Source organism: Mustela nivalis (genome assembly GCF_964662115.1).
Source record: "Mustela nivalis genome assembly, chromosome: 7".
Classification (NCBI taxonomy): Eukaryota; Metazoa; Chordata; class Mammalia; order Carnivora; family Mustelidae; genus Mustela; species Mustela nivalis.
The window spans coordinates 29,954,883-29,979,812 of NC_139026.1; the positions used below are offsets into that span (position 1 = coordinate 29,954,883).

At 37.1% G+C, this 24,930-nt stretch overlaps 1 protein-coding gene across 4 annotated transcripts in view; it reads left to right on the forward strand.

Annotated features, from left to right (window-relative positions):
• LOC309868734 (uncharacterized protein) overlaps positions 1-24,623 on the forward strand; it is a 40,318-nt gene extending 15,695 nt beyond the window's left edge. The window contains exons 2-5 of one of the 4 annotated variants that reach the window (XR_014313819.1): positions 5,539-5,762; positions 19,022-19,087; positions 19,336-19,537; positions 24,450-24,623. Coding sequence is in view for 1 of the 4 variants with exons in the window: in XM_082738866.1 (XP_082594992.1) it covers positions 5,539-5,762; positions 19,022-19,087; positions 24,450-24,601 (442 nt within the window). In the remaining 3 variants the exon portion in view is untranslated. The remainder of the gene's footprint in view (positions 1-5,538; positions 5,763-19,021; positions 19,088-19,335; positions 19,538-24,449) is intronic. The other 3 variants (XR_014313820.1, XM_082738866.1, XR_014313821.1) reach the window with 3 other exon arrangements.
• The last annotated feature ends 307 nt before the right edge of the window (positions 24,624-24,930 follow it).

The following is a 24,930-nucleotide window of genomic DNA, read 5'->3' on the forward strand; positions in this document are numbered from 1 at the left end:
AACTCAAGTCTCTGAAAGGATTGTTGGATTTAAGAAGAGATACAATAAAGCATTCATTTCAGGTATTTTTCAACTAAAGATTTGAGCAGATTAAAAAAAGAAAAACTTCTAAGATGATTCTAAGATCATCCAAGATGATGAAGAATCGATTTAAGCCAACCAATTTAGTCTGGGTCATGTGTGGACTTGTTTTTTATCAAAACACTGGCTCCTCCATAGACTGATTAAAAATACTTCTCAACTGAATTCAGGTTTTCTCTTCTCTGGGGACATGCAATTCTAAGGGAGTGAATATTTTGGAGTATCATTCTCATATTGTTTATCTTGTCCTCTATGTGACTGTGTATATGTCTTTCTCTCTCTCTCTCTCCCCTTTGTTTTTCTTTCATTTTCTCCCCCATTTTCATTATTAGAAGTCAGGTCATTTTTTAATATATCAGGTTTGTTTCTATTATTTTATTTTTTTTAGGAAAGGAGATGGCTACATATTATTATTAACTGCTACTGTTATTCACTAATTCCCAAATGTATAAAGAGGATACAAACGTGAATTAAAGTCACTTCAATTTGCCCAAAGAAATGTCCTATCATTGGGGTAGATAAGCAGTAACAGAATGATAAATCCTATCAAGGATATTACAAGATCTCCATAAAGCTGATTGCTCATTTCCACACACCAACAAAAATTCCCAGTCCTCTGATTTTTTGTGATGAAATAAAAACTAAATGAAATCTGAATACTGGCATATTCTCCAAGCTTCCTGTTCTATTTCTTCCTCATATCTTTGTACAGATATTGGCAACCTGTGGTTTCCTAAGAAAAATGGTAATCTTGTATGAATAATTAATCAGCCAAATAACGTCTTTCCATGTCCTACTGAAAATGTATCCAAGACCAGCTGAGTAACTCACATCATAATGTTAAAAACATCAAAGTTTATCTACAACGTACTTGTCACTGGGCATAACCAGTAAGGGATGACTGAGGTTAATTTTTCATTGAAGCTAATTAGTTACCATTTTGCTTGACCTTAGTTTGGATTTCTAGCCACGGCCATTTGGCTCATACATGTAAACACAGAGAAATACAGGGAAAATCATCGTTTTTACCTGGATTTTTGTTTAGATTCATAATCTGTGCTTTAGTTTTAAATCTCTATGGTTAACTACTATTACCATCATTGTTCATGTCTAGAGCTATGCCTTTCAATATATTAGACATTAGCCATATATAGTTACTGTACACTGAAAATGTGGTCAGGTCCAAAGTAAGATGAGCTGAAGTGTGAAATATACACTAGATTTATTAACACAAAAAAGAAGGTAAAATATCTCATTAATTTATTTGATTAAATATTGATATAATGATATTTTAGATATATTGGGTAATAAATAACATACACTATTATAACTATTTTTACCTCTTTTCTGTTTTAATGAGGGTATCAGAAAATTTAAAGTATATATGTCGCTTGTTCATATTATATTTTTAAAATAAATTTAACTCCCAAATTAAGAGCTATATATATATATTTTTTAGTTTTTTTTAATTTATTTTCAGCATAACAGTATTCATTGTTTTTGCACCATAACCAGTGCTCCATGCAATCCGTGCCTTCTCCAATACCCACCACCTGGTTCCCCCAACCTCCCACCCCCCCGCCCCTTCAAAACCCTCAGATTGTTTTTCAGAGTCCATAGTCTTTCATGGTTCACCTTCCCTTCCAATTTCCCTCAACTCCCTTCTCCTCTCCATCTCCCCTTGTCCTCCATGCTATTTGTTATGCTCCACAAATAAGTGAAACCATATGATAATTGACTCTCTCTGCTTGACTTATTTCACTCAGCATAATCTCTTCCAGTCCCATCCATGTTGCTACAAAAGTTGGGTATTTATCCTTTCTGATGAAGGCATAATACTCCATAGTGTATATGGACCACATCTTCCTTATCCATATCCTTACCCATTCCAGTCCGTTGAAGGGCATCTTGGTTCTCTCTACAGTTTGGTGACCGTGGCCATTGCTGCTATAAACATTGGGGTACAGATGGCCCTTCTTTTCACTACATCTGTATCTTTGGGGTAAATACCCAGTAGTGCAATTGCAGGGTCATAGGGAAGCTCTATTTTTAATTTCTTGAGGAATCTCCACACTGTTCTCCAAAGTGGCTGTACCAACTTGCATTCCCACCAACAGGGTAAGAGGGTTCCCCTTTTTCCACATCCCCTCCAACACATGTTGTTTCCTGTCTTGCTAATTTTGGCCATTCTAACTGGTGTAAGGTGGTATCCCAATGTGGTTTTAATTTGAATCTCCCTGATGGCTACAGATATATATATATATATATATATATATATATATATATATATATTAAAGACTTTATTTATTTATTTGAGAGAGAGAAAGAGAGAGCACGAGCAAGAAAATTTCCCCTAATTACGATAGATAGTAGCAAGGCACGCATTTTCTATTTGTGTACATATCCAAATCTTTTAAATTATTGGAATATCTGCTGATATAAAGAAATCTTCAAGGAGAAACTTCAAAAAATTACAGAACTATTTTGAAAGAAATCAAAGAGTTGTATGTGCCAATTGCAAGGGAGGTTTTCATTTGCTACATGATATGTTTACTATAATTATTTAATTTTTAAATAATAAGCAAATATTCTATACTCAGAAACAAGTACTCTTTAAAAGTAATGAATTAAGAGACACCTGATATAAAATTCAGTTAATGTAACAGCTTCTAAAAACCCAAATACATATTATGATGAAGAGGCTTACTTACAGAAAGATGTTGATTATCATCTAAGGAAGAATCAAGTACAGGTTATAAAATGGTATTATAATATGATGCCATTTTAACGTGTTCAGAATAAAAGAAACATAAAGTTGTATCAATATTGCAATTATTCCCCATGGAACAATTGTTCTCTGGGTAGTTGAGCTAAAGTTCAAGCAATTTTTTTGGTTTTATTTTGTTTGCACTATTTTTGTTGTTGTTGATCCATATTTTCACATTTTCCAACAGTGGATATATAATAAATGCATATTTTTTAATTAACATGACCTGTAACAGGCCTTACAAGGAGAAAATAACTAAGAGACTGTGGGAGGACACATGTAGGTGGGCAAAAAAAGGAGAGTCAAGCAGCAGTGAAAGGAGCCTGGGTGAGAAAACGTTGTCATGGTTGCCAGTGTGCCTCCCACAGCTGGAGCTGGGTCATCCACAAGCTCTAAACTTTGATCGTGGATAAGGTTCTTAATATCTCTAAGGTTGTCTGATTATAAAACCCACTTTGAAAGCATGCTGCGAAAATTACATGACATGGTGATGAAGAATGAGTGGCATCAAGCTCCTCACAGAGTTGATGGCAAACAAAAATGTTAAGTAGATTGATACAACCTCTAGTGTGATGGATATTCTACTCTTCATCTACACTACTGCCTTCCTGCTCTCAGTGTGAAGTTGCTACCACTGCTATGTGGCCCAGGGGAAGGAGAACTGAAGAACTGAGATTCAGTGCCAAGGAATACATTCTTCTCCCTGAGATGTCCATCCAAATCCCAAACTCCACCTAGGACTCTGAGAACAATCCCTACCCAGCACTATCTGTTTACATGAACCATTTTTCTATTTAGTTTAGAAAATAGTTCATCTAATCATTAAATAAATGTTGGTTTCATGTGAGCTACTGTTACAGTGGACCAGAAGTGAACTGACACATTCAATGGGTACACTGACATTCTAAACCCAAAGGGGAATGGGCAGCTTAACAGGCAGAAAACAAAAACCGAAGACATTCAAGACCATCTTGGATGTCTCTGAAAGAAGTGGGGAGAAGGTAAACCCATAGGGGAATGGGCAGCTTAACAGGCAGAAAGCAAATACTGAAGACATTCAAGACCATCTTGGATGTCTCTGAAAAAAGTGGGGAGAAGGTAGGTCAGATGCCCTTGAAGTCTTCCTCAAATCTAAACACTTATTATTCTATGCTTTTTACTTTAGTATATGATTAAGATTCTTAGACTTTTCACTAGATTAATATCCTTAGTCTTATGATACTCAAATTTTCCTCATCTAGACACCATTTTTCCTCTTTAAAGTATCTTTTCATAGCTGTCTGATGTGGACCAAACTGCTTAATTCTGAGCAGGCAATCTCATTTCCTTTATTTCCAAGTGCTTAAGGGACTGAACTTGCACACTGAAAACTGATAAATTACTGATGAGCAAATCATGGCCAGATGTTCACTTACGGTGCTGTTGATTTTTAAGTTCAGATTCAAAGATCTATCTTTAATTTAAAGTGTTTAAATTTATAGGGGTACCTGGGTGGCTCAGGGGGTTAAGCCTTTGCCTTTGGCTCAGGTCATGATCTCAGGGTCCTGGGATAAAGCCCCGCATGGGGCCTGCCTCTCTGCCTACTTGTGATCTGTCAAACAAATAAATAAAATCTTTAAAAAAACTGTTCAAATTTATAAATTGAGTTATAATATTCTTTTCCATAGATATGAGAATTAGGTAAGCAACAGAAATAAAAGTATTTAGTTTGATAAACTGAATCACAGTTGACATTTGGAGCCTTAAAATTTATTTTTGCAGTGTAAGTATTAGAGCTAGGGAAGAAAGGAGTTTCATTTAGTAACCAAATGCCAAAACCTTATGTAAAACTCAAATTAGAAGGGTTTTCTTGCCTTTCAACAGCTGGTAGAGCCTCACCCTGAAGAAATCTTGGCAGATTTTTATGCCAAGTCTACAATTAAGAAGGAAGAAATAATAAATAATAAATACAGTCCCAGATCACACACATATACATATACAGCACCCCATACTTCCTCTGTCTTCTAAGTGATTCAAGTTTTCAAAAGAAACAAACAAACTAACAAACCATGAATATAAATGACAGAGCGTGTTATCCTCAAAGGTACTAAGATCTGATAATATATTTAAGTACTAAAACTCTCAAAAGGACACGATTTTAAATGCAATTAGGGAGTGCTAGATTGGCACAGTCTAAAAAGATAGCCCTCTAACTTGATTAAGGAAGGAATTACTGTACCTTTTCTCTCTTACCCATCCGCACTGTATGGACACTCTCAGGTTCCTGGTACATATCATCTTTGGTACACACAGGGTTCCTCTCACTTTGTATTATTCTATTTTTCCCTGATGTCCCCTAATCTCAGTACTTTTCCCTCCATTCTTATTGTTTTCTACCCTACAGGGTCTAATATATGGCCTTAAGAGATATTTGAACTATTGAAAAGTACATAGGCTGTAAAAATTTTTGTTACAGATCTTCTCTCTTGCTTAATCAACACTGTGTGTCTTAGCTCTACTCATATATGGCAGATTAAATATGACTGTAAATTCTTGGACATTCCTCCAGTAAGAGATGAGTTCAAATGCCTTACTTTGAATCTGGTGGGATGTGTGACTGCTTTGGCTAACAGTATATAGCAAAATGACACTGTGTGAGTTTCAGAGACTTGACCTTAAGAAACTGACAGCTTCTGTATCCTGCCTCTTAGAATTCCTTCTCCAGGAGCTGTGAGATGCCATGTAAAATGCCTGCCTACCCTGAGTCCACCATGTGGGAGAAGCCACAGGAAGGCATTGACAGTCCCAGCTGAGTCCAGTATTCCAGCCATCTCCACCAACACATCAGGCATATGTGTGAAGCCATGTTATATGCTGCAAACCATCCCTTTTACCACTGAATACCAGCTGTCACACCAGTTAATGCCATGCAAAGGTGAATCATCCAGTAGAGTCCTCCCTGGATTCCTAACCCACAAAGCTGTGAAATAATAGATTGTTTTAAGTCACTAAGTGTGGGGTAGTTTGCTACTTAGCAATAGATAATGACAGCAATGTGTAAGTACTATTACTTTACAATTTCTGACTGCTTTATTTTTTTTAAAGATTCATTTATTTACTTTTTGAGGGGGTGGGAAGGAGAGACAGAGAGGAAGAGAGAGAGAGAGAGAGAGAGAGAGAGAGAGAGCATGAACGGGAGGGGAAGAGAGAGAGGAAAAGAGAATCCTAAGCAGATCCCAAACTGAGCACAGGGCCCAGTGCTGGGCTTGATCTCATGACTCTGAGATCATGACCTGAATCACCTAGACACCCCTTTGACTGCTTTATAATGCAGTTTTATATGTCTGTGTTTATCCACAAGTTCTTTTTAACTTGCATCAGTATAGGATTGTATTATATAGACCTAGTTCTTTTTTTTTATTATTATTATTCTACTCTCTTTTAGATCCAACCATGATGCTCTTCACAAATCTAATTCTTTGTTTCTAAGTACTAAAGCTGTAACCACCATATATGTTTTCATCTTTTTAGGACCACAAACAGTACTGTGATCCATATCCTTATATTTGCTTATCTGTCAAACAGTGTGCTAATTTCTCTGGGCTATATTCCAGGGAGCCGGATTGTGAGATGCCCAGGTGTATGCACATTTAGTTTCACTTAATACTTCTACAGAACCCTTCATACTGATACCATAAGTTTATACTTGTATGTACGTTATATTGAGTTGTTATATTTCTCTCATCTCAATTTTGTGTTTTCTGCTTCCATTTCTTTTCTCACTTTTTTACCTCTATTGGATAGATTAACTTTACCTCTGCTGATTTTAAAGTCATATATTATTTTGTATTCTATTGGGAATTAACACAATATTAGCCAGAATTCAATTACTAAAAAAAAATCCTCCAGAGTTAGTTTTAGCAGAGAAGTATTAATTACAGAGTTTTAAATGGCTTATCAGATTATGATAAAAACTGAAGAAACACACTTCAGATTAAGTTTTAGAAGCAATACAGGTTGCGGTGCCTGGGTGGGTCAGTCCATTGAATGTCTGATTCTTGATTTTGACTCAGGTCATGATCTCAGGGTCCTGGGATGGAGCCCTGTGCCTAACTCCCTGCTCAGTGAGGAGTATGCTGGGGGATTCCCTCTCTCTCCCTCTGTCCATCCCCCCTCTAAAATAAATAAATAAATCTTAAAAAAAAAAAAAAAGAAACAATCCAGGTATATTCTTAGTCATTATTTCTTCAAATATTTATCTCCCTCTATCAATACTTTTTTCTTCTCTCTGTGGCTCCTGCTATTCAGGTACGGATTTTTTTTTAAAAAATCTCTGGAGTCTTATAGTTTCCATTTCTGTCACTTTTGAATGCCATTTGGATAGTTTCTTTTTATGACCTCTTGCAGCCTCCCTATTTTTGTTCAGCTACATACATTGTGATATACATCCTGCACATGGTATTCTGTCAACAATTGTGTTTTTCAAAACAATAGCCTCCAACTGGTCCTTTTTTTTTTTTTTTATCAATTTTTGGTTCCTACTTCATATTATACCAGTATCTCCCCTTACTTCTTAGAGAATATTAATCTTATTTAAAATGCTATTCTTGATCTATTGGTTTTTTTCTCCTATAAGCTCTTTAGTTTGCTATTTTTCTTTTCTATCTCACCCCTCAGATTCTCCTTATTTTCCCCTATGTGCTTACATTCCACAGGGATATGTAGTCTGAAGGATGGCTGCCGGTGATGCCTGTATCCTATATACTTACATTTGCTTAATCTCTTCCTTTTGAGTGTGGCTGGACCTAGAAACTTGATTTAATAAGAATATACCATAGGATGTCAATTCAAAGATTAGATTAGAAAAAGACTCTGGATTCTACTTTCTCTTGCTCTCACTTGCTCACTCTGTAGAACTCATCTGTCAAGTGGTGAGCTGCTCTATGGAGCGGCCGCACAACAAGAAAGTGAGGAAGGCCTCTGGCCAATAAGAAACCAAGTCCTGCTAATAAATCCATGAAGAAGTTAGTTGAGAAGCAGCTCTTTCCCCATTTGAGCCTTCAGATAAGACCACGCCCTTTGCTGCACTTTGACAGCATCCTTTTGACAGGTCTTGAGGTCCAGGCACCCAGCTAAAGCACACTCAGATTTCTGACCCATAGAAGTTGTGAGATGATAGTTTATTGTTTTAAGCCCTATGTTTTGGAGTATTTTGTTATGTAGTGATAAGTAGCTAGGTAAAGTATTGCTATGAAAGGGTAAAAACTTCCCATTGGAGGGAAGAATAGAACTTCCCATCTTACTTCCCTTTGGACTGAGGAGGAACAGGCCTCAGATGAGACAGCCTCTGACATTAAAATATGAGCTCGACTTTCCACTTTATCATCTCTCTACTGAGTTGCCTTTCCCTTCAAGGAACCATCTAGGATTTCTACCCAGAAATTTTCCCCACCCGTCTTTCTCAAGTTTAACCATCTAGCTCTTGGAGTATGGGAGGAGAAGTGGGGGCAGGAAACACTCAAGCACTTACTGGCAAACACCCCTACCTCTACCTTTTGTGTTTTGTCTACTCACATACAGTGGAGAAGCTACTCCCATACAGTAGGGCAGGCACTGACCCACACAGGAAATGGGCAAGAGAAATCTACTTTCACTCTTACATTAGAATGAAAGTTTAGTTATGTAAAGTACCTAAATTATTTTCCTTTAGCACCTTGGAGATATTGTTTGCTAGCAACATATATTACAGCCAAAAAGTCTGATGTCATTTTAGTTTTCACTTTTAAGCAATCACTTTTTTTCCTTTAAAATCAGTATTTGTATCTTTTACTATTTGTTCTACTATATCTTCTATTATATCAAAAACTCTATAGGAGTGAAACTGGCTTTTCTGGATCTATTCTTCATGTCTCTTAAACCATATAGATGATACTGTGTCAGAACTATTTCTTATGTAAAATTGGTATAATACTTATAGAAATATATAGACAGTAACTAATAACATTTAAAATTAGCTTACAGTTAGATCAAGAAATTATCCAAACGAACTTCACCCAAAGGAGTGATCATATGAGAATATATGTACAAGTATTTAAGCACTATTTTTTCTTTCTTTCTTCTGTTCTCTCTTTTCAATTGCAAAACATGAGTGTTCACCAATACAAGGATGGTTGAAAAATATTATGGTATATATATTCTATGGAATACTGTGCCACTATTCATAAAATGACTTAGATTTAAAATATTAATTATACTACTTTCCTTTTAACACTTATAAATATGTTAAATGATTATGTTACTACTTTTATTTGTCTACCAGAAAAAAACATTAAAGGGGTGCCTGGGTGGCTCCATCTGTTAAACTGCTGCCTTTGGCTCAGGCCATGATCTCAGGGTCCTAGAACTGAGCCCCATCCCTGCTCAGCGGGGAGTCTGCTTTCCCCTCTTCCTTTGCCCCTTCCCCCACTTATGACCATGCTCTCTCTGTCTCTCTCAAATAAATAAAGACTTTTAAAAAAATTAAAAGACAAATGAAAAAAATAAAGGCAAAAAAGAAGGAAGAATGTAGAAGAGAAAGATTAACACACAAGTCATATTAAACTTTGGTTCTGATGACAAAGTTTTTTGTCTGGTACTTACGTGTACCACCCTTGTGGGACCTCATGTTTATAGAGTTTCCAACTGTTTTCATAGAACTACACAGGTGGGAGAAATAAACCTCTTCCAGATATTTATTAGAAATTTTTATTTCACGTCTGGGTGGCTCAGTTGATTAAGCCGATGCCTTCAGCTCAGGTCATGATCCCAGAGTACTAGGATCAAGTCCCACATCAGGCTCCTTGCTCAGCGGGGAGCCTGCTTCTCTCTTTGCCTCTGCCTGCCACTCTGCCTCCTGTGCGCTTGCTCGCTCTCGCTCTCTCTCTCTCTCTGACAAATAAATAAATAAATAAAACCTTTAAAAAAAAGAAAAAGAAAAAAGAAATTTTTATTTCTGTAGCCTCAGTAGGTATTTCTGTACCCATCCAGTAGGTAATTATCTCTCTAAATTGGCCGTTCTTATTTTTCCAACAGCTATGTTCTGCAATAACTACAAAAACTATTATGTTTATGGGATGCTTGGATGGCTCAGTTTGTTGGACGACTGCCTTCGGCTCAGGTCATGATCCTGGAGTCCCGGGATCAAGTCCCGCATCGGGCTCCCAGCTCCACGGGGAGTCTGCCTCTCTCTCTGCCCTTCTCTTCACTCATGCTCTCTCTCACTGTCTCTCTCCCAAATAAATAAATAAAATCTTAAAAAAAAAAACTATTATATTTAGGTTTTTGAGAGGTGACAGAGTTTAAAATAATACTGAAATTTTATTAGACTTTTTTTTTTAAGATTGTATTTATTTATTTGACAGAGACACAGCGAGGGAAGGAATACAAGCAGGGGGTGTGGGAGGAGAAGCAGGCTTCCCGCCCAGCAGGAGGCCCCACATGCGGCTTGATCCCAGGACCCTGGGAACATGACCTGAGCTGAAGGCAGATACTTGAAGACGGAGCCACCCAGGCACCCCAAATCTTATTAGAATCTTAAGTAGTTTCTTTCTGGTGCCATTTTCAATGATAACTTGCTAAAATTTTTATTTATTTATTTATTTATGAGAGTGAATGAGTGGCAGAGAGAAAGGAGAGAGAATCTGAAGCCAACTCGTCACTGAGCACAGAGCCTGACGCAGGGCTCAATCCCACAGTCACAAGATCCTGACCTGAGCCCAAACCAAGAAAAGCTAGATGTTTAACTAACTGAGCCACTCAGGTGCTCCAATAGTCAGGATTATTATATAATCCTTATCAACGTGGGGCTTAAAGGAAGTCTAACAAAGGACAAATAGGACTTAATTTCAGAATGCCAATTTGTTGGATCCTTTCGCACATTGAGGTCCTTCATCCATTTTGAGTCTATTTTTGTGTGTGGTGTAAGGAAATGGTCCAATTTCATTTTTCTGCATGTGGCTGTCCAATTTTCCCAACACCATTTATTGAAGAGGCTGTCTTTTTTCCATTGGACATTCTTTCCTGCTTTGTCGACTGCCCTATGACCCAGCAATTGCACTATTGGGAATTTACCCTAAAGATACAAACATAGTGATCCAAAGGGGCACGTGCACCCGAATGTTTATAGCAGCAATGTCCACAACAGCCAAACTATGGAAAGAACCTAGATGTCCATCAACAGATGAATGGATCAAGAAGATGTGGTATATATACATAATGGAATACTATGCAGCCATCAAAAGAAATGAAATCTTGCCATTTGCGACAACATGGATGGAACTAGAGCGTATCATGCTTAGCGAAATAAGTCAAGCAGAGAAAGACAACTACCATATGATCTCCCTGATATGAAGAAGTGGTGATGCAACATGGGGGCTTAAGTGGGTACGAGAAGAATAAATGAAACAAGATGGGATTGGGAGGGAGACAAACCATAAGTGACTCTTAATCTCACAAAACAAACTGAGGGTTGCTGGGGGGAGAGGGGTTGGGAGAAGAGGGTGGGATTATGGACATTGGGGAGGGTATGTGCTTTGGTGAGTGCTGTGAAGTGTGTAAACCTGGTGATTCACAGACCTGTACCCCTGGGGATAAAAAATGTTTATTTAAAAAAAAAAAAAAAAGATTAGAAGCAGAAAAAAAAAAAAAAAAGAATGCCAATTTGTTAATAGAGGCTAAGGAGAGAAATATCTCTCAAAAGGCAGAAGAATGGAGTCTAAAACCGTAAAAGACTGTTTTTTTAGTTTGTAGAACCTTTTATAACAACTCAGTCCTATTTAACATTTTAATTTAAGAGGATTGGACAAGGAAAAATAATCAAATCCAGGGTTGTGCAAACACTGGAAGGACACTAAGTATCGCAGAAGGGAAGAGGGGTCTTAAAATGGCAATGTTAGTAAAGTTATGCTATGAGAAAAATACTAATTTGAACAGGAACATTCCACTTAAAAGGATGACCCATGAGGAAACAATCCTCCTGTACTTGAAAATGAGTCCAGGTAAGGCTCTGGAAACTCTACCATCTCTCGTGGCATTCAAGTCCACAGCAATATTTACTTCATCTGCCGGATACTTGGCCTAAATGGAATTCACAAGATTGCTGAATCGTAGCCATGTATCTAAACAAACAACTGGTACCTTGGCAGGAGGACATAAACATAACAAAATTTTACATTCATCTTATTTGGGAGTTCCATCAAGATGAAAAGAAGTTCCATTTACACAATTCTAGATGCTCAGTAAGACTCTCCTGATAGTAACTGAAATTAAAATAGTTGATATGACCTTATTTCTACCTTTTTTGATTTTCAGCTGTGGAGGGTGGGGAAGTTGAAATTACTTTTCCAGAATCCAATTTTCCTGAAGGCTTAAACTGTTAAAACTTAGAAGGAAAAAAAAAAAAAAACCAATAAAATTGAACTACTAAAATCAGGTCCCTATTTGGCCACATTGTGAGAAATGAATCTTGGACATTGGAAGCACACCACTGGGGAATCTAACACAAGCAGAGATGTCTCTGTCTCATGCTGCATAGAATTAAGTGGAGCATAACTGTTCATTGAATGACTATCAAAACCGGTTCCATCCCAGGTTGTTGAGACCTAAGTACCACTAATCATGGGGAAAGTCCACAGGTTGTTGGATTTGAGTCATCATTAGGGGGGTAATGTTCCAGCTGTGAAATACATCACAAATCAGTGGTAAATGCTAGTGCTTGATTTTAGGAATGGGTAATTTGGGTATCTAATTTGCTTGCAGGATGAGGTTTTGAAGAGGGAAAATTGGAAAATGGGGGAAGTTGATGTGAACAATTAGTGAAGAGGTCAACTGTATAAGTCCCATTGAAAGAAGTGATGTCTTAATAAGGTTTCTGGAGTGGACCACTCCACTCCACGAAAGCAACATTAAGTTCTCTTTATCAGAGTGACATAACGCAGGTGCCCACAGCATCTCTAGCCTATACTAAGATGCACCATAGACTGATGGGGAAAAAAGGAGATACATAGACTGATGGGAAAAAAGGAGATACATGGGAAAAAAGGAACTCTGACATTGTCAACAGACCTTATCTGTTTTGAGGAATCTAGTCTTCATCAATTTCTACCAGAACCAAATAATAAGGAAAAACTCCTTTTACAAGAGGATTCTTCTATTAATCTGTCTGAAATATTGGTGACTCCAAGTAGCTATAATCATAAATCAATTCAATATTCATTATTGTTATCATTTGCCCTTTATTTTTTAATTTTTAAATTAAATTCAATTTAGTTAACATTAAGTGTATTATTAGTTTCAGAGGTAGAGTTTAGTGCTTCATCAGTTGCATACAACACACTGTGTTTATTACTTCAAGTGCCCTTAATGTCCACCAAGCGATTACCTCATTCCCCTACTCATCTCCCCTCCAAGAACCTTCAGTTTATTTCCTATGATTAAGAGGCTCTTATGGCTTGTCTCCCTTTCTGTTTTTAACTTATTTTATTTTTCCTTCCCTTCCCCTATGTTCATCTATTTTGTTTCTTAAATTCCACATATGAGTGAGATCCTATGGTATTTGTCTTTCTCTGATTGATTAATTTTGCTTAGCATGGTACTAGTTCCAACCATGTACTTGCAAATTACAAGATTTCATTTTTGACGGCTGAGTAGTATTCCACTATGTGTTTGTGTGTGTGTGTGTGTGTGTGTGTGTGAGACATCTTCTGTATCCATTCACCTGTTGATGGACATCTGGGCTCTTTCCATAGTTTAGCTACTGTAGACATTGATGCTATAAACATTGGGTTGCATGTGCCCTTTCAAATAACTATTTTTGCATCCTTTGGATAAATACCTAGTAGTGCAGTTGCTGGGTTATAGGGTAGTTCTATTTTTACCTTTTGAGGAACCTCCATACTATTTCCCAGAGTGGCTGCACCAGTTTGCATTCTCATCAACAATGTAAAAGGGTTCCCCTATCTCCCCAACCTCACCAACATCTGTTGTTTCCTAGGTTGTTAATTTTAGCCATCCTGAGAGGTGTGAGGTAGTGTCTCATTATGGTTTTTATTTGTATCTCCCCAATGCCAAATGATGTTGAGCATTTCTTCATGTGTCAGTTAGCCATTTGTACGTCTTCTTTGGAGAAATGTCTGTTCATGTCTTCTGCCCATTTCTTGACTGGAATTTTTGTTGGCTGGGTATTGAAATTGATAAGTTCTTTATAGGTTTTGGATATTTTTATCTGATATGTCATTTGTAAATATCTTTTCCTATTCTGTAGGTTGCCCTTTAGTTTTGTTGACTGTTTCCTTTGCTGTGCAAAAGATTTTTATCCTGATGAAGTCTTGGTAGTTCACTTTTGCTTTGTTTCCCTTGCTTTTGGAAACACATCTAGCAAGAAGTTGCTGTTGCTGAGGTCAAAGAGGCTGCTTCCTGCGTTCTCCTCCAGGATTTTGATGGATTCCTGTCTCACATTTAGGTCTTTCATCCATTTTGAGTCTATTTTTGTGTACGGTGTAAGAAAGTGGTCCAGTTTCATTCTTTGGCATGTGGCTGTCCAGTGTTGCCAACACCATTTGGTGAAGTGACTGTCTTTTTTTTCCATTGGATATTCTTTCTTGCTTTGTTGAAGATTAGTTGACTATAGAGTTGAGGGTCCATTTCTGGGTTCTCTATTCTGTTCCATTGATCTATATGTCTGTTTTTGTGCCAGTATCATATTGTCTTAATGATTACAGCTTGAAGTCCAGAATTGTGATGCCTCCAGTGTTGGTTTTCTTTATCAACATAACTCTGGCTATTCATGATCTTTTCTGGTTCCATACAAATTTTAAGATTGTTTGTTCTAACTCTGTGAAGTATGCTGATGGCATTTTGATAGGTATTGCACTGAATGTGTAGCCTGCTTTGGGTAACATAGGCATTTTTATAATATTTGTTCTTCCAATCCATGAGCAAGCATTTGCCCTTTAAAAATAAATAAATCCATTAACTGCCATAAGAAAAGCCAATTTTCAAAGAGGAACTGTCCTCTAAAATGATCAAACCTTAAATCTTTTGTTAAAGGAATATTTGTTAAAGGAATATTTATTAAATGCCTACCATTTGGCAGACATTATGACTTCAATAAAAACTGTCCTTAAGGGTGCTGGGAATATTGCATTCAAGATAGATTAAAAACTGGAGCAGGTTATTCAACTTTTGGGGAACTCACAGATTCCTCTGCGGTGTAAGAAAATCTATTGGTCCATGTTTTAGAACAATGCATATATACTTAGAGTGGATTGAATTGTGTCCCCTCCCCTTAAAAAAAAGTCCAAGTCTTAACCTCTAGTATCTGTAAATATGACCTTATTTGGAAATAGAGTCTTTGTAGATATAATTAAGTAAAGGATATCAAGACAAGTTCATCCTGGATTTAGAGACAGAAAAGAAGACACAGAGACACAGAGAAGAATGTCATGCTATGACAAAGGCAGATATTGGAAGTATGTATGCTGACACAAAACAAGAAATGTCTAAGATTGCAGGCTAAGAGAGGCAGGAGGACCTCAGAGCCTCTAGAAGGAACCAACTTGCTGACACCTTGATTTCACACTTCTGGCCTGTGAGAGATTAAATTTCTGTTGCTTTTAGCTACCTAGTTTGTAGTGATTTGTTACAGCAGCTCTAGGAATCTAATATTATGCTCCTAGATATAATATTTCTTAGAATATCAAACCCATGCATGGACACCCAAAGGGTTCATAAAGCCTAAGTTAAGAACATCTAAACTGGAAAAAGTCTAGGAAACTGTGGCCAAAGGGGATTGAAGGAAAGTTGCAACTGTGTCATTTTTTATAAAGGTCAATGAGGAATAGGAGATAAATATTGAAAGACAATGATTCTCCTCAAGTATTTTGAAAATTTAAATCTTTGTGGCCTCAAAAATGAGTGGACATATAATTTATTATCCCAAATGGGGAATTTCTGAGAGTTGAAGGGAGATACTATTAACACTTATATTGGAACAATAGATTTATATATATTCTAAGACTGCCCTGAGCAAAGTAGGAGATATGGTCAACCTACACATGGGAGATAACCAAGATCAAAGGATGGGATACATATAGAGAAAGAGAAAGAGACAAAATTTGTCTCAAAATAAGAATAAATTTCTCAAGAAAATACTCCAAATAACTAGATTTACCTAGGCAGAAATTTTTGGACAAACAGCATTTTACATTAAGGAAACCTATGAAGCCACATCCAAGTCTGAGGTTATATGCTGTATAATTCTAACCTAAAACTGAACTTCACCATTTTCAATACATTCTTGGAATGACAAAGTATTGATTGTGGACTCCCTCAAGAATGAATTCCTCCTGTAGGTTTTCAATTATGAGGCCTTAGTAAATACAGTTGACATTACTTTGAGCTACTGTAGTAATATCTATTTCAAAGGACGGTTGTGAAGTTTAAATGATAAAAAAAAGTAAAATTTAACCAAGTGTCTGAAATAAAAAACATTTCACCTTAGTAAATCATAAATATACACAACTATATATTATTTCACTATATATATATTATATAACTACATATTTGTTATTTGACTAATTGAGTTAATTAATGCCAACCCTTGAGTTCTTGAGAAACCATTATTATTCCGGTATTTTATAGAGCCTTGGGAATAGAAAAATATGTCACATGTGGTTGATGGAAGGGATGTAAGGAGGAGGGAAGAAGGAAAGAATGAAGGAACAAATGAACAAATGAATTAACAAGAGAAGAAAGGATGAAAGAAGAAAAGAAAGAAAAAAGTTCACAGTGATCATTATGTTACACAAGAACAGCTTCACTATGAAGATTTTAACAGGCATCAAAGGGATATAATATGATTCAAAGTAAAATGTAGAACTAATGTCCTTCAACCTCCCAGCCCATGACAATTCCTAAAATGTCTTGCACAGATTAGTATGTGAATGCCTCAGATACTATGCAATGATTTGTCCTCAGCTGAAATAATACATGAATGTCTTGGATACAGTTCATTCTTGTTATGTGAAATATGTTTTTAGGCACTTAAATTTCTATCAACAAATGTTGAGTCAACCTGCAGCTTTTAAGGGCTCTAACCAAGACAATAGTTAGAGGCATAGCATTTGTCCTAGTTTTGGGGGTTCTCCTGAGAATCAAAAGGGATAATGAGCGAAAAATCTTTAAAACCTTAATTGCTATAGAGTGGAAAATTCTATTAATAATAATGACAGTCAATAATGACAACAATTCTGTTAGAAATAGTCAGTTCTCCTTGGCAGCAGGGACATGGGGTACACACTTTGACCCAGGAGTATGTGGAAAATCCAGCTCTGCTCTGAAAATGTAGGGCATCTGGAGAACAAATGTAATAATTCCGAAGAAGACTCCAAACTGGAAAACCAAAAGCCCTGTGGCTACCAATTTGAAAAACACAATGGCATTGGGGATTTGAAGTACATAAGATATAAAACCCCAAAACAGACTGTTTTCAGGAAGTAGCATTGATAACCTGCACCAGGCCGGCTAAAGGCTACAAGCAAGATAATGTTAAGCATTGCATAGATGACCACAAATGTCCAGGGTACCATGGCACTTTTCTAACTTATCTAACTGGGACTGACCTCCTTCCCCTGTTCCTTCCCATGAACTATGACCTTAATGGCAGGGTAATTTATAGAAAGATTAAATTGTGCATGTTCTGCCTACATACTCCTTCCCTTCCCATTTCTAGCAGGCAGCCAGCTTTGCAATTGTGGCCTCAAGGATTTGAACAGGGCCAAAGCAGAAGCAGACAAATGTTAAGAGCTACTTCTGCTTTTATTTAAAACAAAATCTCTAGAAGGATTATGCCAGAAGGAGAGAAGAAAGTGAAGAAAACATTGGGGAAGCCATAAAAACTCCAGGACTGATTGGAGAGGGGAGAGGCCAGCAAGAAGTAGGTCCTGCCACTGTTGGTAGGAATGCAAGTGGGTACAGCCACTCTGGAAAACAGTATGGAGCTTCCTCAAAAAGTTGAAAATAGATCCACCCTATAACCCAACAATTGCACTATTAGGTATTTACCCAAAGGATGCCAAAATAATGATCTGAAGGGGCACATGTACCCCAATGTTTATAGCATCAATGTCCATAATTGCTAAACTATGGAAAGTGCCCAGATAACACCCACAGAAGAATGGATAAAGAAGAAGTGGTATATATACATAAGGGAATACTACTCAACCATCAAAAAAATGAAATCTTGCCATTTGCAATGATGTGAATGGAACTGGAGGGTATTATGCTAAGTGAAATAAGTCAGAAAAAGACAATTACCATATGATCTCATTCATATGTGGAATTTAAGAAACAAGACAGAGGATCATAGGGGAAGTGAGAGAAAAATAAAGTAACAACAGAGAGAGAGAGACAAACCATAAAAGACTCTTAATCATAGGAAACAAGCTGAGGGAAGATGGGGGGTAAGGGGTAACTGGGTAGTAGACATTAAGGAGGGCACGTGATATAATGAGTACTGGGTATTATGTAAGACTGAAGAATCACTGAACTCTCCCTCTGAAATTAATAATACACTATATGGTAATTAACTGAATTGAAAAAATTTTTTTAAAAAGGAAAAAGAAATAGGTCCTGCCCTGCAGGACCTTGTAGTATCCTAAATGGGGGAAAGATTTTTAAAAAGAAATGTGCAGCATTTACAGACATAATCTCAGGTACCAGGGCTCTTAGTCCCTCCAAAGATGAAGATACTTGTGTCCAAGAAACAGAGTTGCCCAACCTAAGGGGACCATGAACTTAGAAAATGGATATCCTCTTGGAAGCAGCATGAACTATTATCCAATTAGGTGAAGATTTGCCATAGCCTTTGGTTATGTAAGATCTACGAATTTTGCCCCGCAAAGAATGAAGAGCCTCAAAAATGAGTAAGATCCAATTTTCTCCATTCTAATGTATTGAGGTTTGGAGTTTAAATTCAGTTGGTTTAAATAAACTATTTTATCTGTAATTATTTTTGTACATGTAACTGTATAGACAAAGAGTTATATCTCCTTATATTCCTCTCTGACTCCTAAAGTCATGACCCTGCTTGGGTACTTCACTCAATCCTATACCTTTCTAAAGTGGGATTTCCTCACCCTTCCCTTTTCTCTCAACTAGAACATAGGTGTCTCAGTGTGGCAGATTCCAGCATGAAGAGAGCTATTCAAAGGACTCTACCATCAGGTGAGAAGGAATGAACATGAGGTTCAACTTGCAGGAATATGTGAATCCCTACTCAGATTTTTATGAAGAACTTCTACTAGTTTTCAGAAAACATCTCATTCATCTTCTCTCAAGCTACCTTTATTTCCTAATACCTCGTTAGGAGTTCCCCTATATTATTGCATAGGAAATTGTGCCCCTTCCTACCAGGACACCTACCATTGTATGCAATTATCTATTTGCTTCTCTGTTTTTCTATCTCCTTACAGGACTGTTTGTATCCTTGTTGGGAACTGGGTCTAAACACTAAAATCTCCAGTGTCTCAACATAATAAAGTCTTATATTGTCAATGAATATAATGTCATGAATGATACTTCTGATCTGAAGAGTCAGACACTTCCAAGAGAATATTGATTCACAGATTAGTGTTTCGAGAAAAATAAAGACATTTCACCAAATGGATCTAGACAGTAAGTCCTGTTATTAATGAATTTCAATTTGAGAAAATGGTGTTTATCTTTTTGCCTTATATGAGAACCAAAGTTAGACTTGGGGAAGAAAAATTTATCAGGTCCATTCTCAAACACATATTAAGATCACTAAATGCTCAAAAAAGAAGATGAAATAGAAGGAATATGAATGCGAGGAGGAGGAAAAATGCACAATATTATTCCAAAATTTTGAATTTTGAGTTTCCCCTGAAATCAAAATTGCAAACTGAACTGCAAAGTATTTAATAAAACCATCTGTAGCACTTCAACTGCCAAGCTACCAATCAAATATAATTAATCTAATAGCTAAAACATTTGATTTAAATTAAAACTTTTCTGGTGGGAATTTCAATTTTCCAATGACACTTAATACAAGGAAAATACTTGGGCTGGGAATTAAGTCAGAATTCAATGATTCTTTAAGATCATAACTTACAGTTTTCTAGTTTTTTACTGAATTTTTAGTTCTTATTCAATATTATGGATACTTTTAAGATTTTTTATTGGTATTCACAAGTTATATGGATAATTTTTCTTCCTTTCAACACTAGTGAACTATAAATGGAAAAGGCTCTTGAGCAACTGATTCTCACAGCACATTTGTTGCTATTGTTAAAATTGTTCATTTTCACAGCATTAAAAAAAATGTGATCCAAGATGAAACCTGCCTTGCAAAGTCACAACTTACAAGTGAATTTAAACATAGTCTGGAAGAATCTATTCATTCCTTCATAACATGCAATTCTATGAATCAAATATAGACACAACAATTTTAGACACCTTTTGCAATTGCATCACCAACAAATGGTTTGTTTAAAAATATAGTTGTAATTTAAAAAGCACACGTGCTTCCGTAATATTTTATCACCCCTTGCCCTGTGAGATAGACGGGAACCAAAAAAGCAGTCCTTTTTTTTTTTTTTCCTTTCTCAAAAATACATTCTCCACTTAAACCTTTTTGCTCTTGACCCTTAAATTTTTGCCTAAGCCAATGGCTGTCAGTATTTTCTATGGCAATCAAAAACCTATTTTCTGCAGCACAGTAACCCACATAAAGCAGAAACAAGCACAGACACTGTCGGAGACAGAAGCCCTGTGGGTGGGGCTACCTCTGGTTTCACCGCCTCTACTCTCCTCTAGTGGCCCCTGAAGAAAATGAAGAAGGTGCCCAGTTGCTTCTGGACAGTCCTGGTTTACACTGGTTGTTCCAGCATCATTATTAATAGCTCCCCCTTTCACACTCACAAGCTGTATGGTCAGTCAGCTTGCCTCTGAGGCACTGTCAAATAAGTGAAGAGCTCCTAGAACATGGATGAAAACCACTGGTCTGGAATTGTTATAAAATAGAACAGAATTCTCTTTTTTTAATTGATTTTTTTTCTTTCTGTAAAAAAAAAAAAACTTTTTTTTAAGTAGTTTTAAGTTCATAGCAAGATTGAAAGAAAAATAGATAGCCCATACACGCCCTGTCCTCACACATGCAGAACGTCTCCCATTATCAACACTGCCACCAGAGTGACTGCTGCCTTTGTTAAAACTGATGAACCCATACCGACACATCATTATCACTCCAAGTCCATATCTGCATTAAGATTCAATCTTGAGGGGCCTCTGGGTGGCTCAGTCAGTTAAGAATCTGACTTTTGATCTCAGTTCAGGTCTTACTCTCAGGGTCATGAGTTCAAGCCCGGTATTGGGCTCCACGCTGGGTGTGGAGCCTACTTAAAAAAACAAAACAAACAAACAACAACAACAAAAAAAAAAAAACAGACGAAAAGATTCACTCTTGGTGGTGTATATTTTATGGGGATATCTCTCTTGTCCAGGCATCTCCTCTCCTTATGACTTTGGTAGCTGGTGTTCCACCAACAGCATCAATAGAGCCAAGCCATATTACATTCCAGATGGTTTTGCCTGCCCAGTAGGTAAAATGGAGTTTATCCAAAATAAAAGTGCATCACTTTCCCTATCTGTACTCCTTCTGAAATTCAGTGTTTCTCCTAATTCTACCAACTCTCTAGTCATTGAAACCAAAACCCTAGTGAACTTTTACTTCTTCTTTTCCCTTTTGCCAAAATCCATTTAGCTGTCAATTGCTAACAACTCTGTCCCCAAACATTTCTCTCCTATATGCCTTTTTACCTCTACTGTCACTGTTATTACTCTAAGGAGGATTTATGTTTGCTCTCATATGTTAAGAGCCAACACATAATCCCACTCCACCTTTCAATTCCTATTTTAAAAATTTTCTCATCAATTCTACTCCCTACAATTTCTCATTTCCCTCACGAACCTTTCCCATTTCTTTCAGCTTGAAGTAGTCTCTCTCCTTCTTTAGAACATCATTACAATTTCACCCGTGCCTCACTTATAACTCATGGAAATTTTTACTTTCAGTTTTATGTGTTTGCTTATCTTATTTACTCTAAAAGTTTATCAGTTCTTTGAGGGCAAGATTTATGGTTCATTTTGGTATTTCTGATAAGAGCTTGAACTTTGGAGATTTTTCTATGAATGTTCATCAAATGGATGAATAAATACAAAGACATGAGTTAACTTTCAATATTTTCATTGCTTTAACCTTCATGCTCTGACCTGAATAATGACATACTATTCACTATCTTCCCCACTCTAAACAGGGAAGTCTACTTAATTTGTCCCAAGCATAAGCCACTTTCTATCGTCCTTTTCACAAATGACCTACATACAAAGCCTTCCCCTCACTTCCTGCTACTCCTACCTCCACTCCAGGTTTTCAAAATTCAACTCAAAATAAATGTCTCTTTACCAATAGCCTAATTAGCTAGCCCTCCTGAGCTGAAGTAGGTTATTCTATATTACTGGTTATTCTATATTATTTAACCAATCCCTATTCCCTGGTATCATCAACTTTTGATGATGCAAATAAGACAAAAAAAAAAAAAAAAACACCCAGGTAAAAATAATTCCTATATCTATATCATACATTTCTCCCAGACATCTCTTATAGCTTACAGTTTTTGAGTATTTACTACAAACCAGACAGTGTTCTAAGAGTTTTCCTATAATGATCGATTAATTTTTGATAAAGCCTTCTTAAACAGATATTATCTTCGTTTTATGAATTAGGAGACCGAGGCCAGAGAGACAAGTAAGTAGCAGAACTGGGCCTCACATATAGGCAGTGTGGCACCATCAACTTCCATGCTGGTAGCTACTGCATGTTTCCAGTCATCAGAGCTTTGAACTCATTGAACCTAAGGTTAACCATATGATGTAATAAAAAGCTTCCAAAGTTTGGCAAACAGAAATGCAAAGTCTGCATTGGCTACTCAGTAGCTCTGAGCCCTGAAACAAGATTATGTACTTGAGTTTTCTTATCTCTAATACTGGGGAAATTTTTAGTATTGTGAAAATTGAATGAATTAGGATACATTCCATCAAAACTACCCAGTAGAAAACTTAACATATGGTCTGTGTTCAGTGAATACAATGAATATACAAAGTGAATAAAAATGGAAATTTGTAGCATGAAGATGATTCAAACAGAACCAAGGGGCCAACTGCTGTGTTGTCCTCACCCCCCCTGCATGGTCCCCAGCCTTTCAACTAAGAGAGAGTAGGTGGGGTAATGGTTGAGAACCTGGGCTCTGGGGTTGTTCTGTCTGGATCTACATCCCAGATCTACAAAATGCTAGCTCTGTGAAGTTAAGCACATTTCCTAACCCCAGTCAGCTTCAATTTCTTCAACTGTCAAATAAGAATAGCAACAGCACCTATATCAAGAATTGTGTGCAGATTCTGAGTTACAACCATAAACAGTGCCTAGTGCATAGCAAGCTGCTGTTATTAACTAACTAGACCTTTAACACCTCAGCTCAAATTGCCAAAATAGTTCTTGAGCGGTCTTTATGTGTCTGGGAACTTCCTTTACTATCCTGTACAACACTGATGGGTTCTTTGTGGTAAACGGAAGTCTAGATGGTCCCATGAACTTAGCCTCCAAGTGTTATTTCTGTGATGGTTTCCTTACACGACAAAAGGGATTTTGCAGATGTGATCAAGGTAACTAACCAGTGGACCTTAATTTAGGGTGATTTTCCTGGTGAGCCTAATCTAATTACATGATCCTTTAAACCAGAGTTTTTCTCTGACTAATGGCAGAATAAAAAGTCAGAGATTTGAAAGCGTGAGAAGTCCTCCGTGTTCTCCTGCTGACCTTCATGCTGGAGGAGACCATGTGAGAAGGAATGTGGGTGACTTCCAGGAGCAGGGAGTGAACTCCACATGACACCCAGCAATGAAATGGGACTTCAGTACCATAGCTGCAAGGAACTGAATTCTGCCAACATCCTAATGAGCTTGGAAGCATATTCATTACCAGAGCCTCTAGATTAAGAGCGAAGCCTAGCCAACATCTTGACTTCAGCCTTACGCAACCCTGAGCAGAGAACCGAGTCACTTGGTGCTGTCTGTCTGTCCTATAAAACTGTGAAATGAAACATGGGTGCTGTTTTAAGCTGCTCACTTAGGGGCAAATTGTTTTGCAGCAGTAGAAAAAGAACACAATCACCTCTCTAGATGATTGATCTATGGTGTCAATGGATTCTAATTGTTTTAACATGGTATACAGGATCTTCCAAGTGTTATCTAGTCTTTCTAACTGAATACCATTTTCATTTATTGCTTACAAGTAACAATCACTCACAGCAAAAGAGACCATTAACTAACTTTTTGTGGCGCCTTTCATTTCCCACTGCCCTGCTCTTAGTAATTGGCAAAGGCATAGTTCCTCTCTTAAGAGGAGAGGCCTCCATTTAGCATTTTTCACTGGATCTTAAATCCTTTACAGAGGGGATGGCCAGTCCTCGGCTTATGCTAATATTTTCCATTCCTTGTCCTTTAACAATAGATTTCCTACCTCCTGATGGTGAAAGATGTGGTGAAGAAGATATCCAGGATCATGATGATAAAAAAGAATCTAGCTACAACAATGGCAACAACTGCAATAGCAACAGCACTACCGTTTTGTTAAATACTCAGACTATCCTAAGCTCTTATTAAATACTTTACATTCTCTCCTTTACTCCTTTCTGCCGTCTCTGTAAGATAGCTTTAAATAACCTCAGTTTGTAGGCCAAAGTTGAACTCAGGTGGTTTAAATAACCGGAGAATATATAGGTAGCAAATAATATACACCTTGTATTTATTTGACTCAAAAGCCCCTACTTTTAATTAAATTTTAGTTTTAGTTTGGTTCGCGTTATAGGGGATCCCAGGGAATTGGGGAAGGATTCTGAAGTGTAGGGTGCCTTGCAAAAGGACATTGTTTTCAGCTGAATTTACTTGTGTCAACCACTGTATGGGGCACCAGGAACACAAAGATGAATAAG